Source organism: Theobroma cacao, chromosome 2 (genome assembly GCF_053813885.1).
Source record: "Theobroma cacao isolate CCN51 chromosome 2, ASM5381388v1, whole genome shotgun sequence".
Lineage (NCBI taxonomy): Eukaryota > Viridiplantae > Streptophyta > Magnoliopsida > Malvales > Malvaceae > Theobroma > Theobroma cacao.
The window spans coordinates 11,905,112-11,919,288 of NC_142640.1; the positions used below are offsets into that span (position 1 = coordinate 11,905,112).

Below are 14,177 nucleotides of genomic sequence, written 5' to 3' on the forward strand. Positions count from 1 at the left end.
AGAATAGTATCTCTAGGGTATAAAATATATTTAATGTTTGCCTAAATTCCTATTTAGATTTATTAGTTACACCAGTATTGTTGGACATAGGTTTATGGTTATCGGATGTCTCTATGGGCTAAACACCTTGGCAAATTGGAAGATAGTTCTCAAGAACCGCAAAGCCTAGAATGTGTTTCTAATTGTTCTAAATTATGTTTTATTTTATCTATACTTGAAGTTTATGGCTGGATGAGAGCAGAAAAAGTCTACCGGTGGTAATTTTTTTTTTTTTGCTCAAGTTTGTTAAAATCCATTGTTAATGCATGCATAAAAGTATGTTCATTTCTAATCTTGCAAATGATGTGTTGTTCATATTCTAGGAGGAAAAAAGAAGGAAATGGAGGAGACTAGTTTGGGTCTCTCCTTTACTAAGGATGAGAATTTCAGGGAATGGTACTCTGAGATATATTTTGTTGCAATGATACAATTCCTTTGTGATTGTTATACTACTTTATTGGGATCTGAGTATCTTATGATTATATCATACATTTTGGCTTTGTAGGTTGCTGTCAACAGTGAAATGATTGAGTGCAATGACATTTCTAGCTATTATATTCTGAGGTCAAGGGCAATTTCAATTGGGAGATTAAGTCATAATATTTATACTCATTGCAGTTTAATTAGTAAATAGCAAGTGTTAATTAATTACAAGGGAAAAAATGGCCACGGATGCCATTCCTTGGTTTTTTTTTCTTTACCTTTCTTTTAACTCATTTGTGATGTTAAATTGCACACATTCTTTGACGTGGAAATCAAGAAAACGAAAGTCAAGAACTACTATTTCCCTTTCTTTGTATCTCCAAGTGTTTTGCAAAAAGAGAAAGATCACATTGAGGGTTTTGCTCCAACGATGAGAATTAAGTTTTTGGGCACAATTGGCCTTGTGGAATGTGCTTCATATTGGAATTGTTAATTTTTTTTTTAACGAAATTTCTTGAAGCCATTTGAATCTCATTTTGTCCCTAAAGGAGCAAGACTATTCACCAGTAAGCTTTAATTTATATCAATATTTGGTCTTAGAGGTTTGTAACTAAGAAAAAGCAGCAAAATTCTATTGAAACAATCCCTGAGTTTTGTAAGTTCATCAAAAACAAGAAAAAGACAGTTTGTGTTTGGAAGGATTGGCATTATTTTAAGGTATATGCGGAAAAAGTTAGGTTTATGTCAAAGTTGAAAATGTTGTAAACTCATTATGTAACAATATTACAGGTTTTTGTTTTTTTACCATAAATGAGGAAAGGGATGTTTCTTTTTTTCAACTTATGACTGTTTATTATTTTTATTTGGTTTTAAAGATTTAATTATTTAGATTGTATGTTTTGATATGTTATCCAATTAATCACATCCAACTTCCAAAGACTAAAACAGGAAAATAAATGAAAGTTCAAAAACTTTTTTGCTTAGAAAACTATCTTTTTTTAGAATACTTTTTTCTTTTTTTAAAGTTGATAACAAAATTTCCACCAATTTTGCAATAAACATTCATCTTTTTTATTCTTGCCTTTTAAACTATATATAATTAACACAATTTATTTAATTATTTATACATTACTGGGTATTATTTTTATCATAACAAAGCCTGTTGAACTATTTATCCATTACTGTATATCATTTTTACCGTAGCATAATCTATCTTTTTACATTTGCATCATAACAAATACATCATTTTATTTCTTTTTCTTTAAACAATTTATAACAATTATAATACTAAAAATTATTAACATTAATAAACAATTCTTGATTCTACTAATTTAAATTTTTTATACTAAACTTTTAACATCAATTGTTCATAAAATTTACAAACCCGTCGCGTAGAATGGGTATTTTTCCAATTAGTTATTACACCTAGGAATTACCAAATTAATCAAAGCAGAAAAAAAAGAATATAAATTGTAACTCACGCTTTAACAGAAAAAGAGCTGTAGTTAAATCATCATGAAAACTTTACTGACAAAATGTAAATCATTGATAATTAGATGGATGGCACGCGGAAGTTTATTGGACTTTTATTCTTTTAAAATTTCTGAGTCATTTTTGGACTTATTTAATTCGGTTTTTGAGCATGTACCTTCCCAGCCGCCGTTTGTACACCTGAAATCAAAGCAAGCTTTAACATATTGCTTAGGGTTAATGACGTTCAATAGGAATTGAATAGATCATATATATCATGAATTTGTGACCGACTAAAATCTACCTCTGATGAGGTCTTGTCTTAGTGTTGCCAAGTTCAAATACCATCATGTATAGGTTTGGTGTAGCTTTATATTGGATCTATCCAGTGATTGTGTAATTACTGCTTGTATACATGTTACTTCACATGAAAAAAGATGAGTTGCTGCTTTAATAGCACTGGTATAGTTTTCTCTTGTTTACTATCTTTTGATCAATTGTATATAAGGGTTTTGCAGAATATTAAATTCAGCGCATGATTAATAATTGTGCAAACCCAATTGATTTTGCTGATTTGAATCAAGAGAACAATAGCTACCCTTAAATGTATACAATCAAGTCCAATGTGAAACGGTATAGTCTTCAATCCTTTTTGATTTGCAAAGCTTAAAAATTGTGCAAAAACAAGTGAGATTAGAAAATAAAACATGAAAGATTCCCATAACTTAGTCTTCCGGGTCTTTAAATGTATCCACTGTAGTGTGTATTTCATTCCTGAACAACATCAGGGCACATACTCTTCTTGGCTCTCCTGGAACTCTCCCATGGAGTTGAACTCATTGGAGTTCTCTGTATTTCCATAGTAACCTTCATTTTTAGAAGTTTCTTTACCTGACTCATATCCTTCAGGATAATAATTCACATTTTCCACGTCATAATAGTACTTGCCACCTTCCACAGATCTGGTGTCGCTCATTCCTTGTCTCTCAGTCTCATACCCATTGTTGTTGTAGTTGCTGGCGTAGCCATTAGTCTTATAGCTACTTGAGTAGCCATTGTTGTTGTAGTTGCTGGTGGTGTAGCCATTGTTGTTGTGATTGCTGGTGGTGTAGCCGTTGTTGTAGTTGTAGTTTCTGGTGGTGTAGCCATTGTTGTTGTAGCTGTTTTTCTCATAGCCCGTCTCAAATTTTTCATCTTCAAGTTCTTCAGCGAGAAGATCATTTTCGAAAGTGGTAGCAGTGGTGGGAGTGTGGGTAGTGCTGACAGGATCTTTTGCAGGAGGGAACATACCAGAGCCCTGACCATAAAGGCCATAATAAGGATCTTGACTCTCAGAGTTAGCCGGTTCTGGTGCTGGTGCTGGTGCTGGCGTCGGTGTAGGTACCTCATCAGGAGAAATTCTGGCCCCAAGATGGAAGATCTTGCTAAAGAACTTGCTCTCCCTAGCTTGAATCTGGACATAGGAGGATAGCATTAGAAGGAAGAAAAAAGTAAAGCGCTTTGCAAAGGAAGCCATGGGAAAATAGTAGTGTAAGTTGATGGCAAGCTCCACTAGTTATAAAGTTCTTTTTATAGGGCTTTGTTGCTCTCTTGATGACCGGGCAATTATGCGCCGATTGAGGAAAGGGAAGAAAATGATGACATGTAGGGCATGCAGCATGTGCATTCCATGAATATGTCTAACATGCGAGACACCTAAAATCTTCATTGATCTCAGTCAAAAAGGAGGTTATTTTAATTTCCTTTTTCTACCAGCTGAATGATCAGGCTCCTCTCTTTTGCTTTCCTTAAACGGTGGGGAATGAAAATGGGTCCTATATGTATGTCAGTTAAGTTAGTTAGGTGTACACTATATCGATCTACAAGAAAAGAAGTTGAAAACTGAAATCTCCTCTCTTCTTTTTATGATCAGTTAAGGCGAGAATCATTGCTTTGACATCGGCATGCTCTTTTGGCTTAGCTTGTGATAATTAATCCAAGGAATGATGCCATCCATATATATGCTAAACTTTCATTTTGCTCTCGTGGAATATATATATACTGAGCAATGGCGTAGGATGTTTTTCTATTGTAGTTGATCAAGGGAAATCATTGCGTTTGATTACCTCAAACGTTGTTGTTGAGATGGACATTGACATTTCTTTGAATCGGCTAACGCATTGAAGAGCAACGGAGACGCATGTTGCTTGAATTCCAGTGAATGCCTAACTTAGCCGACATCTATATATGTCATTTTGGATTGCACATGCTCTTGGTTAATTAGCTCCTGGACCACCAATGGCAGACAGACTAATCTTCCTTTTTCATGCCTGAATGTTTCTCCATTTTCTCGCAGTTCCCTTTAAGTCCATCAATCACATATTTGCACTGCAAACCAAAAGCGTTTAGCTTCAAGATCAAGCTAAATTTACTCTCGGCATTGACCAGGTTAAGTAAGATTTTATGAAGAAAAAGACACATACGTATATATATATATATATTATATGCATGCTTGGTACACTCTAGTCATTACTTTCTTTAAGTAATCTTGAAGGAATATAGATGTTTTGCTGGCGTGATGCGCGGGGAGGCTTGAAATTGAAGTCCTATAACTCGCTAATATTTCCTACTTTTGACCTCTTTTTCTGGTGTGTGAACATTTTGACTTTCTTTTAAAAAAGAATTAAAAGAAAAAATATGACACTGAGGGCTCATGTATATTCCAATTTAGTAGGCTCATTTAATAATATAATACTAATCAACTTTGTTTGGAGTTTCAATTAAAACTTACCATACTCTTCATAATTGAACTCAAGTACCCAACTACTAAAATTCATTGTTAATTTTTATTATTTCCCAAGTAATTTACATTAATTTTTTAGAATTTTAAATTATTTCTTACATCTATATTTCAAGAGATGGACTACCAAATTTAATATAAAAAATCAGGATATATTTTGCAGTTATAAATAGTAAAGTAGTTCGACATTAATGAACAATCTTCTACATCCAGAATGAGGTAGACTGAAAAAAGGTCCACCCTTTTTACTTAGATGTTAAATTTTGGTTACAAGATGATGATTGAGTTTAGCAAGTTAGCTGTGTAATTTGTACCCTCAAACTAAAAGTATAAATGAGTAAACAAATTGGCTTTCGGGCACAATAATGAGGCATCCAGTTTTGCAAGTGGGCTTATTAGGGGAAATTACAGGCTTGTTTGAAAGTCCCTAAGCTCACTTTTTTAAAGATGTTGGGCCTAATAAGTAGGAAACATTCAATTGCTAACTGCTTGCCAAGCCCAGCCCAATGTCTGAATGGATCCTCGAGGACCCAAGTACGACAACGGGGCATTTTATGATCTCAAGCTCCTCGCAAAGGGTGGGTTGGGTGATCAACATTTCAACACTAGAAGTTTAGGATGGATTTTATCAAAACAATAAATAAAATCTCAATTAAATCTTACTAATAAAAACATCGCACATTTTTTAATTACATTAACCATAGTGTTCTTCAATGTATTAAATGTAACAGAAATATTAACCCACTAAAGGATTAAAGAAAACCATAGTTGGATTTTTGTTAAAAAAAAAAATGCACAAGGAGCATTGAAAAAGAAAAGGTTAAATTCCTAATAATCTACTTTCTGAAAGAAAAAGTTAAAAGGTTTGAATATTTTTAGGCATAAACTTTTGGACAAGAGATGATTGTCTCTTATTTTTGTGTCAATAAATGAATTAAAAGTTAGAAACAAATTTGAATACATAATAAAATAAAACTTTTGAAAATAGTTAAGAGAGAAAAGATAAACCATATCCAATTATCCATGCATTACTGACAAGACGAAGTTAGGAATTTTTTTGAGTGGTTTCATATTCAAAGTAGGACTTAAATTTTTGAAGAGAGAGGGTAATTTAAGTTTATCTTTTTTTCAGTAAAATCTTACATTATAAAAAGAAATTTTTTTTGTCTTTCCATATAATATTTAAATATTAGTATATAAATTACTTTTTGATAAATTAACTTTAATTTGAAATCTTTAACCTCACCCTCTACAAAATTGTAAAAAAATTAATGGGTTCATGAACATCATTAACTACATAAAAGTCTAACATAATTAATATAAATAAATGGTGTCATGTGGATACTACTTGTCTAAAGGTAGATCCATCCATGATTACCAATTCATAATGAGAGAATGGAGAATAGAAAACAAGATAGCAAGCTCGAAATAATTGATTATTGCATTAACAGGATTTAATTATTTGCCATCTATTATACTTTGAGAAACTACTTTTTAGAGTTTTTTGTTTTTTTTTTTCCTTCTCTTTGGGGGAAAACTACAAGTAAGGGTAATGGACGAAATTTTTGTTGTTTTCTACCATGGTAAGAAATATTTACTAATTAACAAGGAAATAGAAACTTTTTTATTTATGAAGAAGGAAATCATAATTCCTATTTTATCTTTATATTTCTAAATTAGATTCTGTTTAAAATTTGTAGGCTTTAGGAGAGAGAGAGAGAGAGAGAGTAGAGAGGAGCCGTCTATAATAGCTCAGTTGATCAATAATCATCGAGCGGTTGGATTTTGGCAACAGGGGCTATCGATCGGCAGTGGTCATGGGCAGCGGGAAAGAAGAAAATCTAATACTAAGGGTAAAGTGGTAATTGTATTTTCCTACTTAAAATAAACGAGCGTTTCTATTTCCAGAAACAATGATCCATTTTTCTTATTCTTCGATGTTGATTTTCTCCTGTTACTTCAAAACGATGAATAAATAAATAAATAATGTTAGAGGAAGGGTCTGCCACGTCGTCATCTTGATGGCTTCAAACGTTGGATTTTACAGTACTTCCTTGCATAGGTGGGCCCCTAACCTTTTCTCACTTAATCTTGTGGCTATAAATGATTCTCACTTGACAATCACATTTTCAGCTTTGCCGGAAGAAAAAGGAATTAAATAATACAGAAAAGGTAGCGTTCCTTTCTTAATAAAAAATATTCCAATTTTGTTCAGTTTTTTCTTAATGACAACTCCTAGAAATTCGTGCCACAACAACTACGATCATAAAAGTAGGCCCACCCGTAGCCAATCAGAGCCCCCTGATTGACAATGTGGTCCTATTAAGTCTCTGCACTCACTGACTTTTGTCTGTAGTTTTTCTTTCTCGTTAGAATCATCTGCCCGTACTTTGATGAGAACCACAATTTGCAAGGGTGCTTCTTAATCCTAAATACAAGGACTTTCATCTTAAATAAATTAAATAATGTGTTTGAACGGACCATTGATAATTAAATAAAAGATTCATTTCAAATTAATGAATTGTCATTATTAAGTTATGCGTTGTCCACTAATGTTTAGTCTAAATTGATGAATAATAGACCATATATATAAAATCATACTATATAGAAAAGGTAAAAACCTCACTAAATGCATCAAATTGATACATCAATTTTGTCTTGTTTTATCATTAATGCATCGAATCAGTGCATATAGCTACATATGTAAGGAACATCCACACATCTTACATATTACATACATAGAAATGATAGATAAATAAAGAGAGAGAAAGAGAAAAGAAATGTGATGTGATGTATATTGGAAAACGGATATGTAAAAGAAAATACAATAAATTACGCTTTGATTAAGTATCCTTACTCATTAGCAAAATTTGGTAGATACAAAGTCAGCATGATTATAAGCTTTAATGTCTAATCTTGAAATGTTGAATGTTTATCAAGTCTCTTAAAAAGTTCATGCCAACTAATTTAAAATCTCATTTTCATAGGATAAACTTCACCTATAATTCTTGTGATTTTAACTTTTCTTATGACACTTTGTAATTTTTTTCCTTAATTAATTAGAATCTTATGAAAATGGTTTTTCCAATTAACACATTGTGGATCATTTCTGTTCCTACAAAAGGTTGAACTGTTAGTTTTAACTAATAAAATTATCAAAATATTTGTAATTCAAAGTTAATTCATTTGTTCACCTTAAAAATATTTTTATAATTTTATGAAGTAAAATTAACAGTAAAATTTAACCTAAAAATAAACTTTAAAAATTTTATAATAAAAATAGCTTCACATTCAAGAGAGTTGGAGGGATGTCTACTAATCAAGTGTCCTTTCAAAAAAGACGACTAGTACGACTAATTTAGATAAAGGCATGTGCTTATGCAGTAAAGCTAATTAAGTTGATGTTACATTAGTGGTTAGAAATTAATTTAGAATGCTCCCAACAATCTTGGTGACGATATCTTCCTATACAAATTTAATTTGCAAGTGTTTCTTTCCACTTCAATCGCAAATCAGTGACTAGAAGGAAACCATGCAATGCCTATTACTAGGTTTTCTATGCTTTATGAAAAGCCATGTAATGTGTCATGGTCCTTGCGTGGACGTGAATATCATATAGTCAAGATAATGCTTTTAGCAGGTAGAGTCATAAAATCCCACATCGTAGAGAAACTTTTAGCTAAGAGTAAAGGTGGATGTTAGCCATGAATTTCACATTAGCAAAAAAAAAAAAAAAACAAAACTCCCAACGAAGAGTAAGAGTGAATGTCATAATCCTAGAAAAGGGAACTATGAATATCATATTAACTATATACTAAAGTGATATTAGGCATACAAGGGTTTACAATACTTTAAATTATAAAATTTTTTTTGTAGGACAAAACTGTGAGACTAGTGAGTCAAAACAGACCATACCTCATAGAGATTGGTATAGACTGTAACACAATAGCTATGTTCTAATTAAGCTTCGTACTATTGAGGTCTCTTGATAATAAGTTGCTTATTATAATCTCATTCATAAAACCATTACAAAATTGGCTTTATTATCAGACATGGATCGGCAAGAGTAATAAATAGGGCTGTCCTTGCAAGGGAACAAGAACAACCAAGTTCTACTAAAGATTGATAATAAAATTAAAAAAAAAGAGAGAGAAAAAATCTCAGAAGATTAGATTTCTACATGAACCATTAGATTCCTAACGTGGGTAATATCGTCGAATTAAGGGATTTCCACAGTCTTGAAATCACCATTAGAGACAGCCGCGCCTTCGGAGGGATGTTTCTAGTAAGGATCGGAGATCAAGCACAAGAGGGTGGTACTTTGGGGACTCCTTGGCGTTGCAACTCTCCCAAAACACTATCGGTAGATGGCGGCTTCAGTCCAAGAGGAAGTGGCAGCCATGGTTTTGATAAAACGTCTTCTATAGCTGCATCTATGCTCTCTTTCGACTGTTTCACACCACATTATATAACATTATTATCACCATTAAGTTAATTTTATCAAAGGTTTTACCACTACTCATATTATTATAAACAAATCTAACCAAAACGAAATAAGATGACATGCATGTTTGTATAGATAAGAAAGTTACCACTCAATTTACAGCTAATTATTATGCATAAACAATTTCTGCTAGCTTTCTTTTTTTGCTCAGCTTCTGCTAGCTATTTCTGTAGGTTACTTTCATAAAATAATTAAAAGAATATTTGAACTTATATGAATTAAGAAAAATCATGATTTGCGTTATTTTTATTCAACTAATAACTAAAATTTTAGTAACGTGACTGGAACCAATCATTAATAATAAAAAAGAAATTGCTTTTCAAAAAAAAAAATAAAAAAGAAATTGTTGTAAAATATTTAATTTGTTCGTACTAGTACCTATTTTCTTCATTAAAGCAGAGGTGTACTTGAAAGTAAAGTGGAACCTACTAACCGGGTGGAAGTCAATGAGCGGGTGGGGACCTGATTGTCCGGCCGGGACGCCAATGCCGGGGTCTGCTTTGTACATGGGGTGATGGGGAGGAATGCCAGGGACCGGTGGTGCGGCGAATCTCTGCATGGACGAAATCATATCACTAAGCTCAAAAAGCTTCATATAATTTCATGATGCCAACATAACATTTACATGAATCTAAATACAGTCGAGATACAAACAGGTAATAAACCTCCAAAAGAGTAGAAAGTGATTAGTTACCGTTGGTGCCAGCGGCTGTGGAAAGCAAGGTGTTCCTGGGGTTAGTCCATTTGGTACCTGCAATAGGAGAAGGAAAATGCCACTTTCAGCAGGAATCAGGATAGGTAAAAAGAAATTAATTAAGGACCTCATTAAACTTTTATATAGCATGTATACTCTTATTAAAGTATATTTTAGTAAGATCTTCATTTTGAGGTGCAAGCGGGAATAGGGTGACCCGGGCTTACACGTTGGTCGTGATGGTGCCAATACGAGGGGTCTGCTGGTGGAGGATGAGGGCCCCAAGTAGGCGGTGGCGGCGGGGACGGGGATGGTGTATGAGCTAGATGTTTAGGCCATAAGTGCATTAGGGATTGATCCACAGTGGGATGACCCCATACATGCAAAGGTCTAAAGTGGTGGTGGTGGTGCATGGGTGACATAGGCGGAAAACCCATTGTAGGTGCAAGCCAAGGATTCATGTCTCTCTTGCCTCCTCCAGCCGGGGTGGCAGCCCCGTACATTTGCCTCCTGTGAGTCCAGCTTGCCGCTTCCGCCTCACGAGCTAGCAAATGCTTCCGATGAGATCTATATTTCTGCACAACAAACCATAGTCATTCATCTTCAGACCACTCTCCCTCCGTTTGTCATAAATTTATTTATCAAGAAAATATATGGTAAAACAGAATGCATTTGAAGTTTCAATTTAATTTCTAAGTTCTTGTCCAAGTTATACAAATTTGAGATTCTAGATTTTGTATAATAAATAAATTCTTATTTACCTACAATATCTGCTCATAGAGTTAAAATTTTGTTCTTCTCAACATATGCATGCCTACAAACATGTTTTGCTCTTTGAAAGTTTTACATTAATAATCCTTCCAATAGTATTACATAATATATTTTTCTTAAATTTATAATCAATGAAATGGATATCGAAACAGATTATGCAGAAAATTAAACAAAAAAAAAAATTATTTATATCCTTCTGTGAGCAGATCGGAAAAAAATCAAAGTTGTTTTTTTTTTCTTGATGAAATTACTTTAGAAGCATCGGTCCGACGACTTTTCTCTCTTATCAAGAAAACTCTTTTCCAACAAAGTTAATTAAAAGAAAAACGGAGAGAAATAGATGTGGCAGCTTCAACAGTCTGTAACCGTAAGCGTAGATAATAAGAAAAGGAAGAAGAAGTAAGGGAAATGAGGCATATTAGAAGTCAAATGGTTATGTACTTGAAGGTGGCTGGCAATGTTATGGCGAGTGAGACAATCGATTCCCATAAGCTCTAATATTCTAGAAGGCACCGCCTTATCCACCCCGAGCTGCTCCACTGCTTGCACGAACCTCCTGTGCAGCTCTGGCGTCCAATCCACCTTCACACAATTCAAGAAACCCACTACTTCAATACCCTATTATATTCCAAGTTCGAATAAATCAACGAGACAAAATAACCCAAAGACTTATCCTATCTAGATCTCATGGAAAAAAAGGAGAAAAAAAAACCAATTAGCTTTTCAAAGGGCCTCTCTCTCATGGATAATTCACATACTCCCATTATTCCCGTGATATCTTTGTGCTACTGGAAGTCTGTGAATGGTCCATAATTGATGAGAGAGAGAGAGAGAGACTCGTGCAATTGGTATTAAAAAAAAAAGAAAAACCTTAGTAACAACGAAAACCTAATTAGTATCTAGTTTAAATTTTGTAATTACCTTCACTTTTCGCTTCCCTTGATTGTTATTCTTTGCTTGTAGTGATGATTTTCTTCCCTTATCAGCATCTTTGGTAGGTGTTTTAACTGCTGTAGGTTCCTCTCTTTTGCTAACAATCTCCTCGCCTTTGCTTGAGCTCGAGCCTAACCCTGAACCTGAACCCGAAACCTTATCTTCCTCCTCTTTCCTTTGATTATTATCCTCATCAGTTTTATCTATTGAGGTGTTCATCTCTGATTCCTCACTTCCATTGGTGGGTAGTTCAGCGATAATTTCTGGGTCCATCTCCAAGTCGGGCAACATATCACCCTCGTTGATGCTAACAAAAAGATCGTCAAAATCAATACTCTCAAGTAAATTCCCATCAGCGAAGTCAGGGAACTCTTCCGAGCTAATAGTGAAACTCTCCATCTCTCCTTTGTTCTCATCGTTAGTTGTGTTCCTCAAAGGTGACACAGCTAGCATCAATTCAGTCACTTTTTTTCCCCTCAAAAATTAACGAAACTGCAAAGAATTAAAACCAAATTAAAAAAAGTACGTACGCTCTCTCTCTCTCTCTCTCTATATATATATATATATATATATATATCCTCTATGCAGATATATACTATAGCATGAAAATTGATACAGGCTGAGTTTTGCTCAAAAAGTGTTGGTAGAAAATGGGATTTTTTGTGTTAGTGTGGATTTTTTTTTCCGGTGACTTAAACAGAGATGGAGAGAAGGGGACACTCGATGTATAATGAGCTGGTGGGGGTTTGTCGTCGCTATTTGTTTAGAGTGAAAGTGGAGTGTGGAAAGGTTGGATCTAGACCACAACTTGGGTTGAGATCTCTGGGATTTGTTTGTTTTTATGTTACTGTTTTGTATGGACTTGGTAGACAAATTTCTTTTCTTTTATTTTTGCTGTGTTTCTTTAAATTTGTGGATGGCCTTTTTCTTTGTGAAAGGTTTTTGCAAAATTTTGAAACGCGTGCTCGTAAGCTGTTATTTAAATTCATTTATAAGAGAAGAGAGAAAGAGAGAGTAAAGAGAGAAATTGATGTAACAGTGGAATTGGATTGAGATATATCAGCCCATGTATATCTGTTGCACAGTGAAAATTTGAAAAAGAAAGTGATGGCCGATGGGGTTCATCACTCATGTGGGGGAACCAATTGATGACTTTCTCATTTGTTCAAAAGGCAGATTTAGTATATATATAAAGTTTTAATTGTCATCAATCAAGCAGTTATGTTGCTGAGAAGTATAGGTACTTGTTGTGAAGTAGAGGCCATTTTCTTCTTTTTGTGTTCTTTATTTTTCACTCAAATAGATTGAATAGAAGAATTTTTCACATCTCTTTCTAGCATTTGCCTTCCTTATGTCTCACACATATTAGATACATAATTACCGGGGCCAATTTTGATCAAGGTAACCTGTGAAAAAAGTCATGCAATTCAAACCACAAAGTTAGATATATGATTCCCAAGATAAATTTGATCAAGGTAACCTGTTATGCAATTCAAACCACAAAGTAAGTTTGATTCTCTTCCATTTTTATTTTATTAATAATTTATTTAAAAAATTAGATTTGATAGTTGATACTTTCAAAATTATGAAAGATGTAATTTCTATGTGATTTTCATGTGAGAGATAAATTTTTTGTGAGGGTTTCACGGAGTTGTAGGGTTGTGAGGAAGAGTGAGGAAACACCACACAATGTTATATATATGGGATAAAGGATATTTCATAAGTTTAAACACTAGAGAGTATGGAATTTGATTTGTTTCGGACTTGGATCTAGTGTTTATTTTTGGATGTTTTTACACTTTGAAAGCTTCGTGTTTATAGAGTATTTTTCTCTCTCGTTCGCGGATGTAGGCAATACAAGCCGAATCATGTTCAGTATTATCTCTTTTGTGTGATTTATTTTTGTATTGGTTTTGATGTTGAATACATTTCTACTTGAAAATGTTAATAAATTATTATTAGAGCTATGATTGGAGAAGAAAAAATTGTGAGAAATAACCTTGCTCATAAGCCCAATTTAAAAATATCATTTTTTATAATTTTAACTATTTTTGGTCAATTTTTGACATGACTTGACAATAATACTCTTGAAATAATTTCAGACAAATTAAAATGGTTTTAGTTTTGTCTCTCTCGCCATCAAGATAAAACTTTCAAAATTAAATCTTGATTTCTTTCTTTGCTCAAATATGTTTATTTCACCATCCAATTCGCAGAGATGACATCAAGCTCTTTCTTATTTTGTTTTATTTTTTTGGATGGTGGATCTTGGGGTTCTTAAGGGCGATGAATAGCGATTTTGCTTTTTGCAGGCAGCGATTTTGCTCAGGGAGAAAGAACAGCTAAAGTATGTTTGATGGGTTTTATGGTGGTTCACGGTTTTGTTATGTTTGGGATTGAGATGATTGTTAAGTATGTTTGCTAAGGATTTTGATTTTTTTTATGAGCTTTTGAGTTGAAATTGTTCAAAAAATATTTTGTAAAGAGGGTATATTTTGTTTTTGTATAAGAGGAGTGAGTAAGGCCTCCCGATAAGGATATATTTTCTCTTACTTTGGAGGGTT

General features: G+C 33.5%; 2 protein-coding genes across 3 annotated transcripts; both read right to left on the reverse strand.

Annotated features, from left to right (window-relative positions):
- Nucleotides 1–2,478: 2,478 nt before the first annotated feature.
- LOC18608768 (uncharacterized) lies at nucleotides 2,479–3,470 on the reverse strand. The gene has a single exon (XM_007043625.3). It carries the CDS (start codon nucleotides 3,446–3,448, stop codon nucleotides 2,717–2,719), a length of 732 nt encoding a protein of 243 aa, XP_007043687.3. The 5' UTR covers nucleotides 3,449–3,470; the 3' UTR covers nucleotides 2,479–2,716.
- A 5,224-nt stretch (nucleotides 3,471–8,694) lies between these two features.
- On the reverse strand, nucleotides 8,695–12,431 carry GLK2 (GOLDEN2-like 2). Of its 2 annotated transcripts, none has more exons than XM_088803822.1 (6): nucleotides 11,602–12,431; nucleotides 11,122–11,298; nucleotides 10,137–10,484; nucleotides 9,910–9,966; nucleotides 9,649–9,768; nucleotides 8,695–9,160 (listed from the first exon to the last, which is right to left on the reverse strand). In XM_088803822.1, the coding sequence occupies exons 1-6, from the start codon at nucleotides 12,064–12,066 to the stop codon at nucleotides 9,011–9,013; spliced, it is 1,317 nt and encodes a 438-aa protein (XP_088659948.1). In that variant the 5' UTR covers nucleotides 12,067–12,431; the 3' UTR covers nucleotides 8,695–9,010. The 2 variants fall into 2 exon arrangements, with proteins under 2 accessions (XP_088659948.1, XP_007043688.3); XM_007043626.3 differs by having other exon boundaries at nucleotides 11,122–11,262; nucleotides 11,602–12,426.
- Nucleotides 12,432–14,177: the final 1,746 nt, after the last annotated feature.

Excerpts from the sequence above, each read along its gene's own strand:
- LOC18608768 (XM_007043625.3), bottom strand. The coding sequence starts at position 3,448 with ATGGCTTCCTTTGCAAAGCGCTTTACTTTTTTCTTCCTTCTAATGCTA.
- GLK2 (XM_088803822.1), bottom strand. The coding sequence starts at position 12,066 with ATGCTAGCTGTGTCACCTTTGAGGAACACAACTAACGATGAGAACAAA. Across the intron at positions 10,485-11,121 it reads ACATTGCCAGCCACCTTCAA|AAATATAGATCTCATCGGAA; the intron begins GTACATAACCAT and ends TTTGTTGTGCAG. Across the intron at positions 9,161-9,648 it reads CGCTCATTGACTTCCACCCG|TCGAAAGAGAGCATAGATGC; the intron begins GTTAGTAGGTTC and ends GGTGTGAAACAG.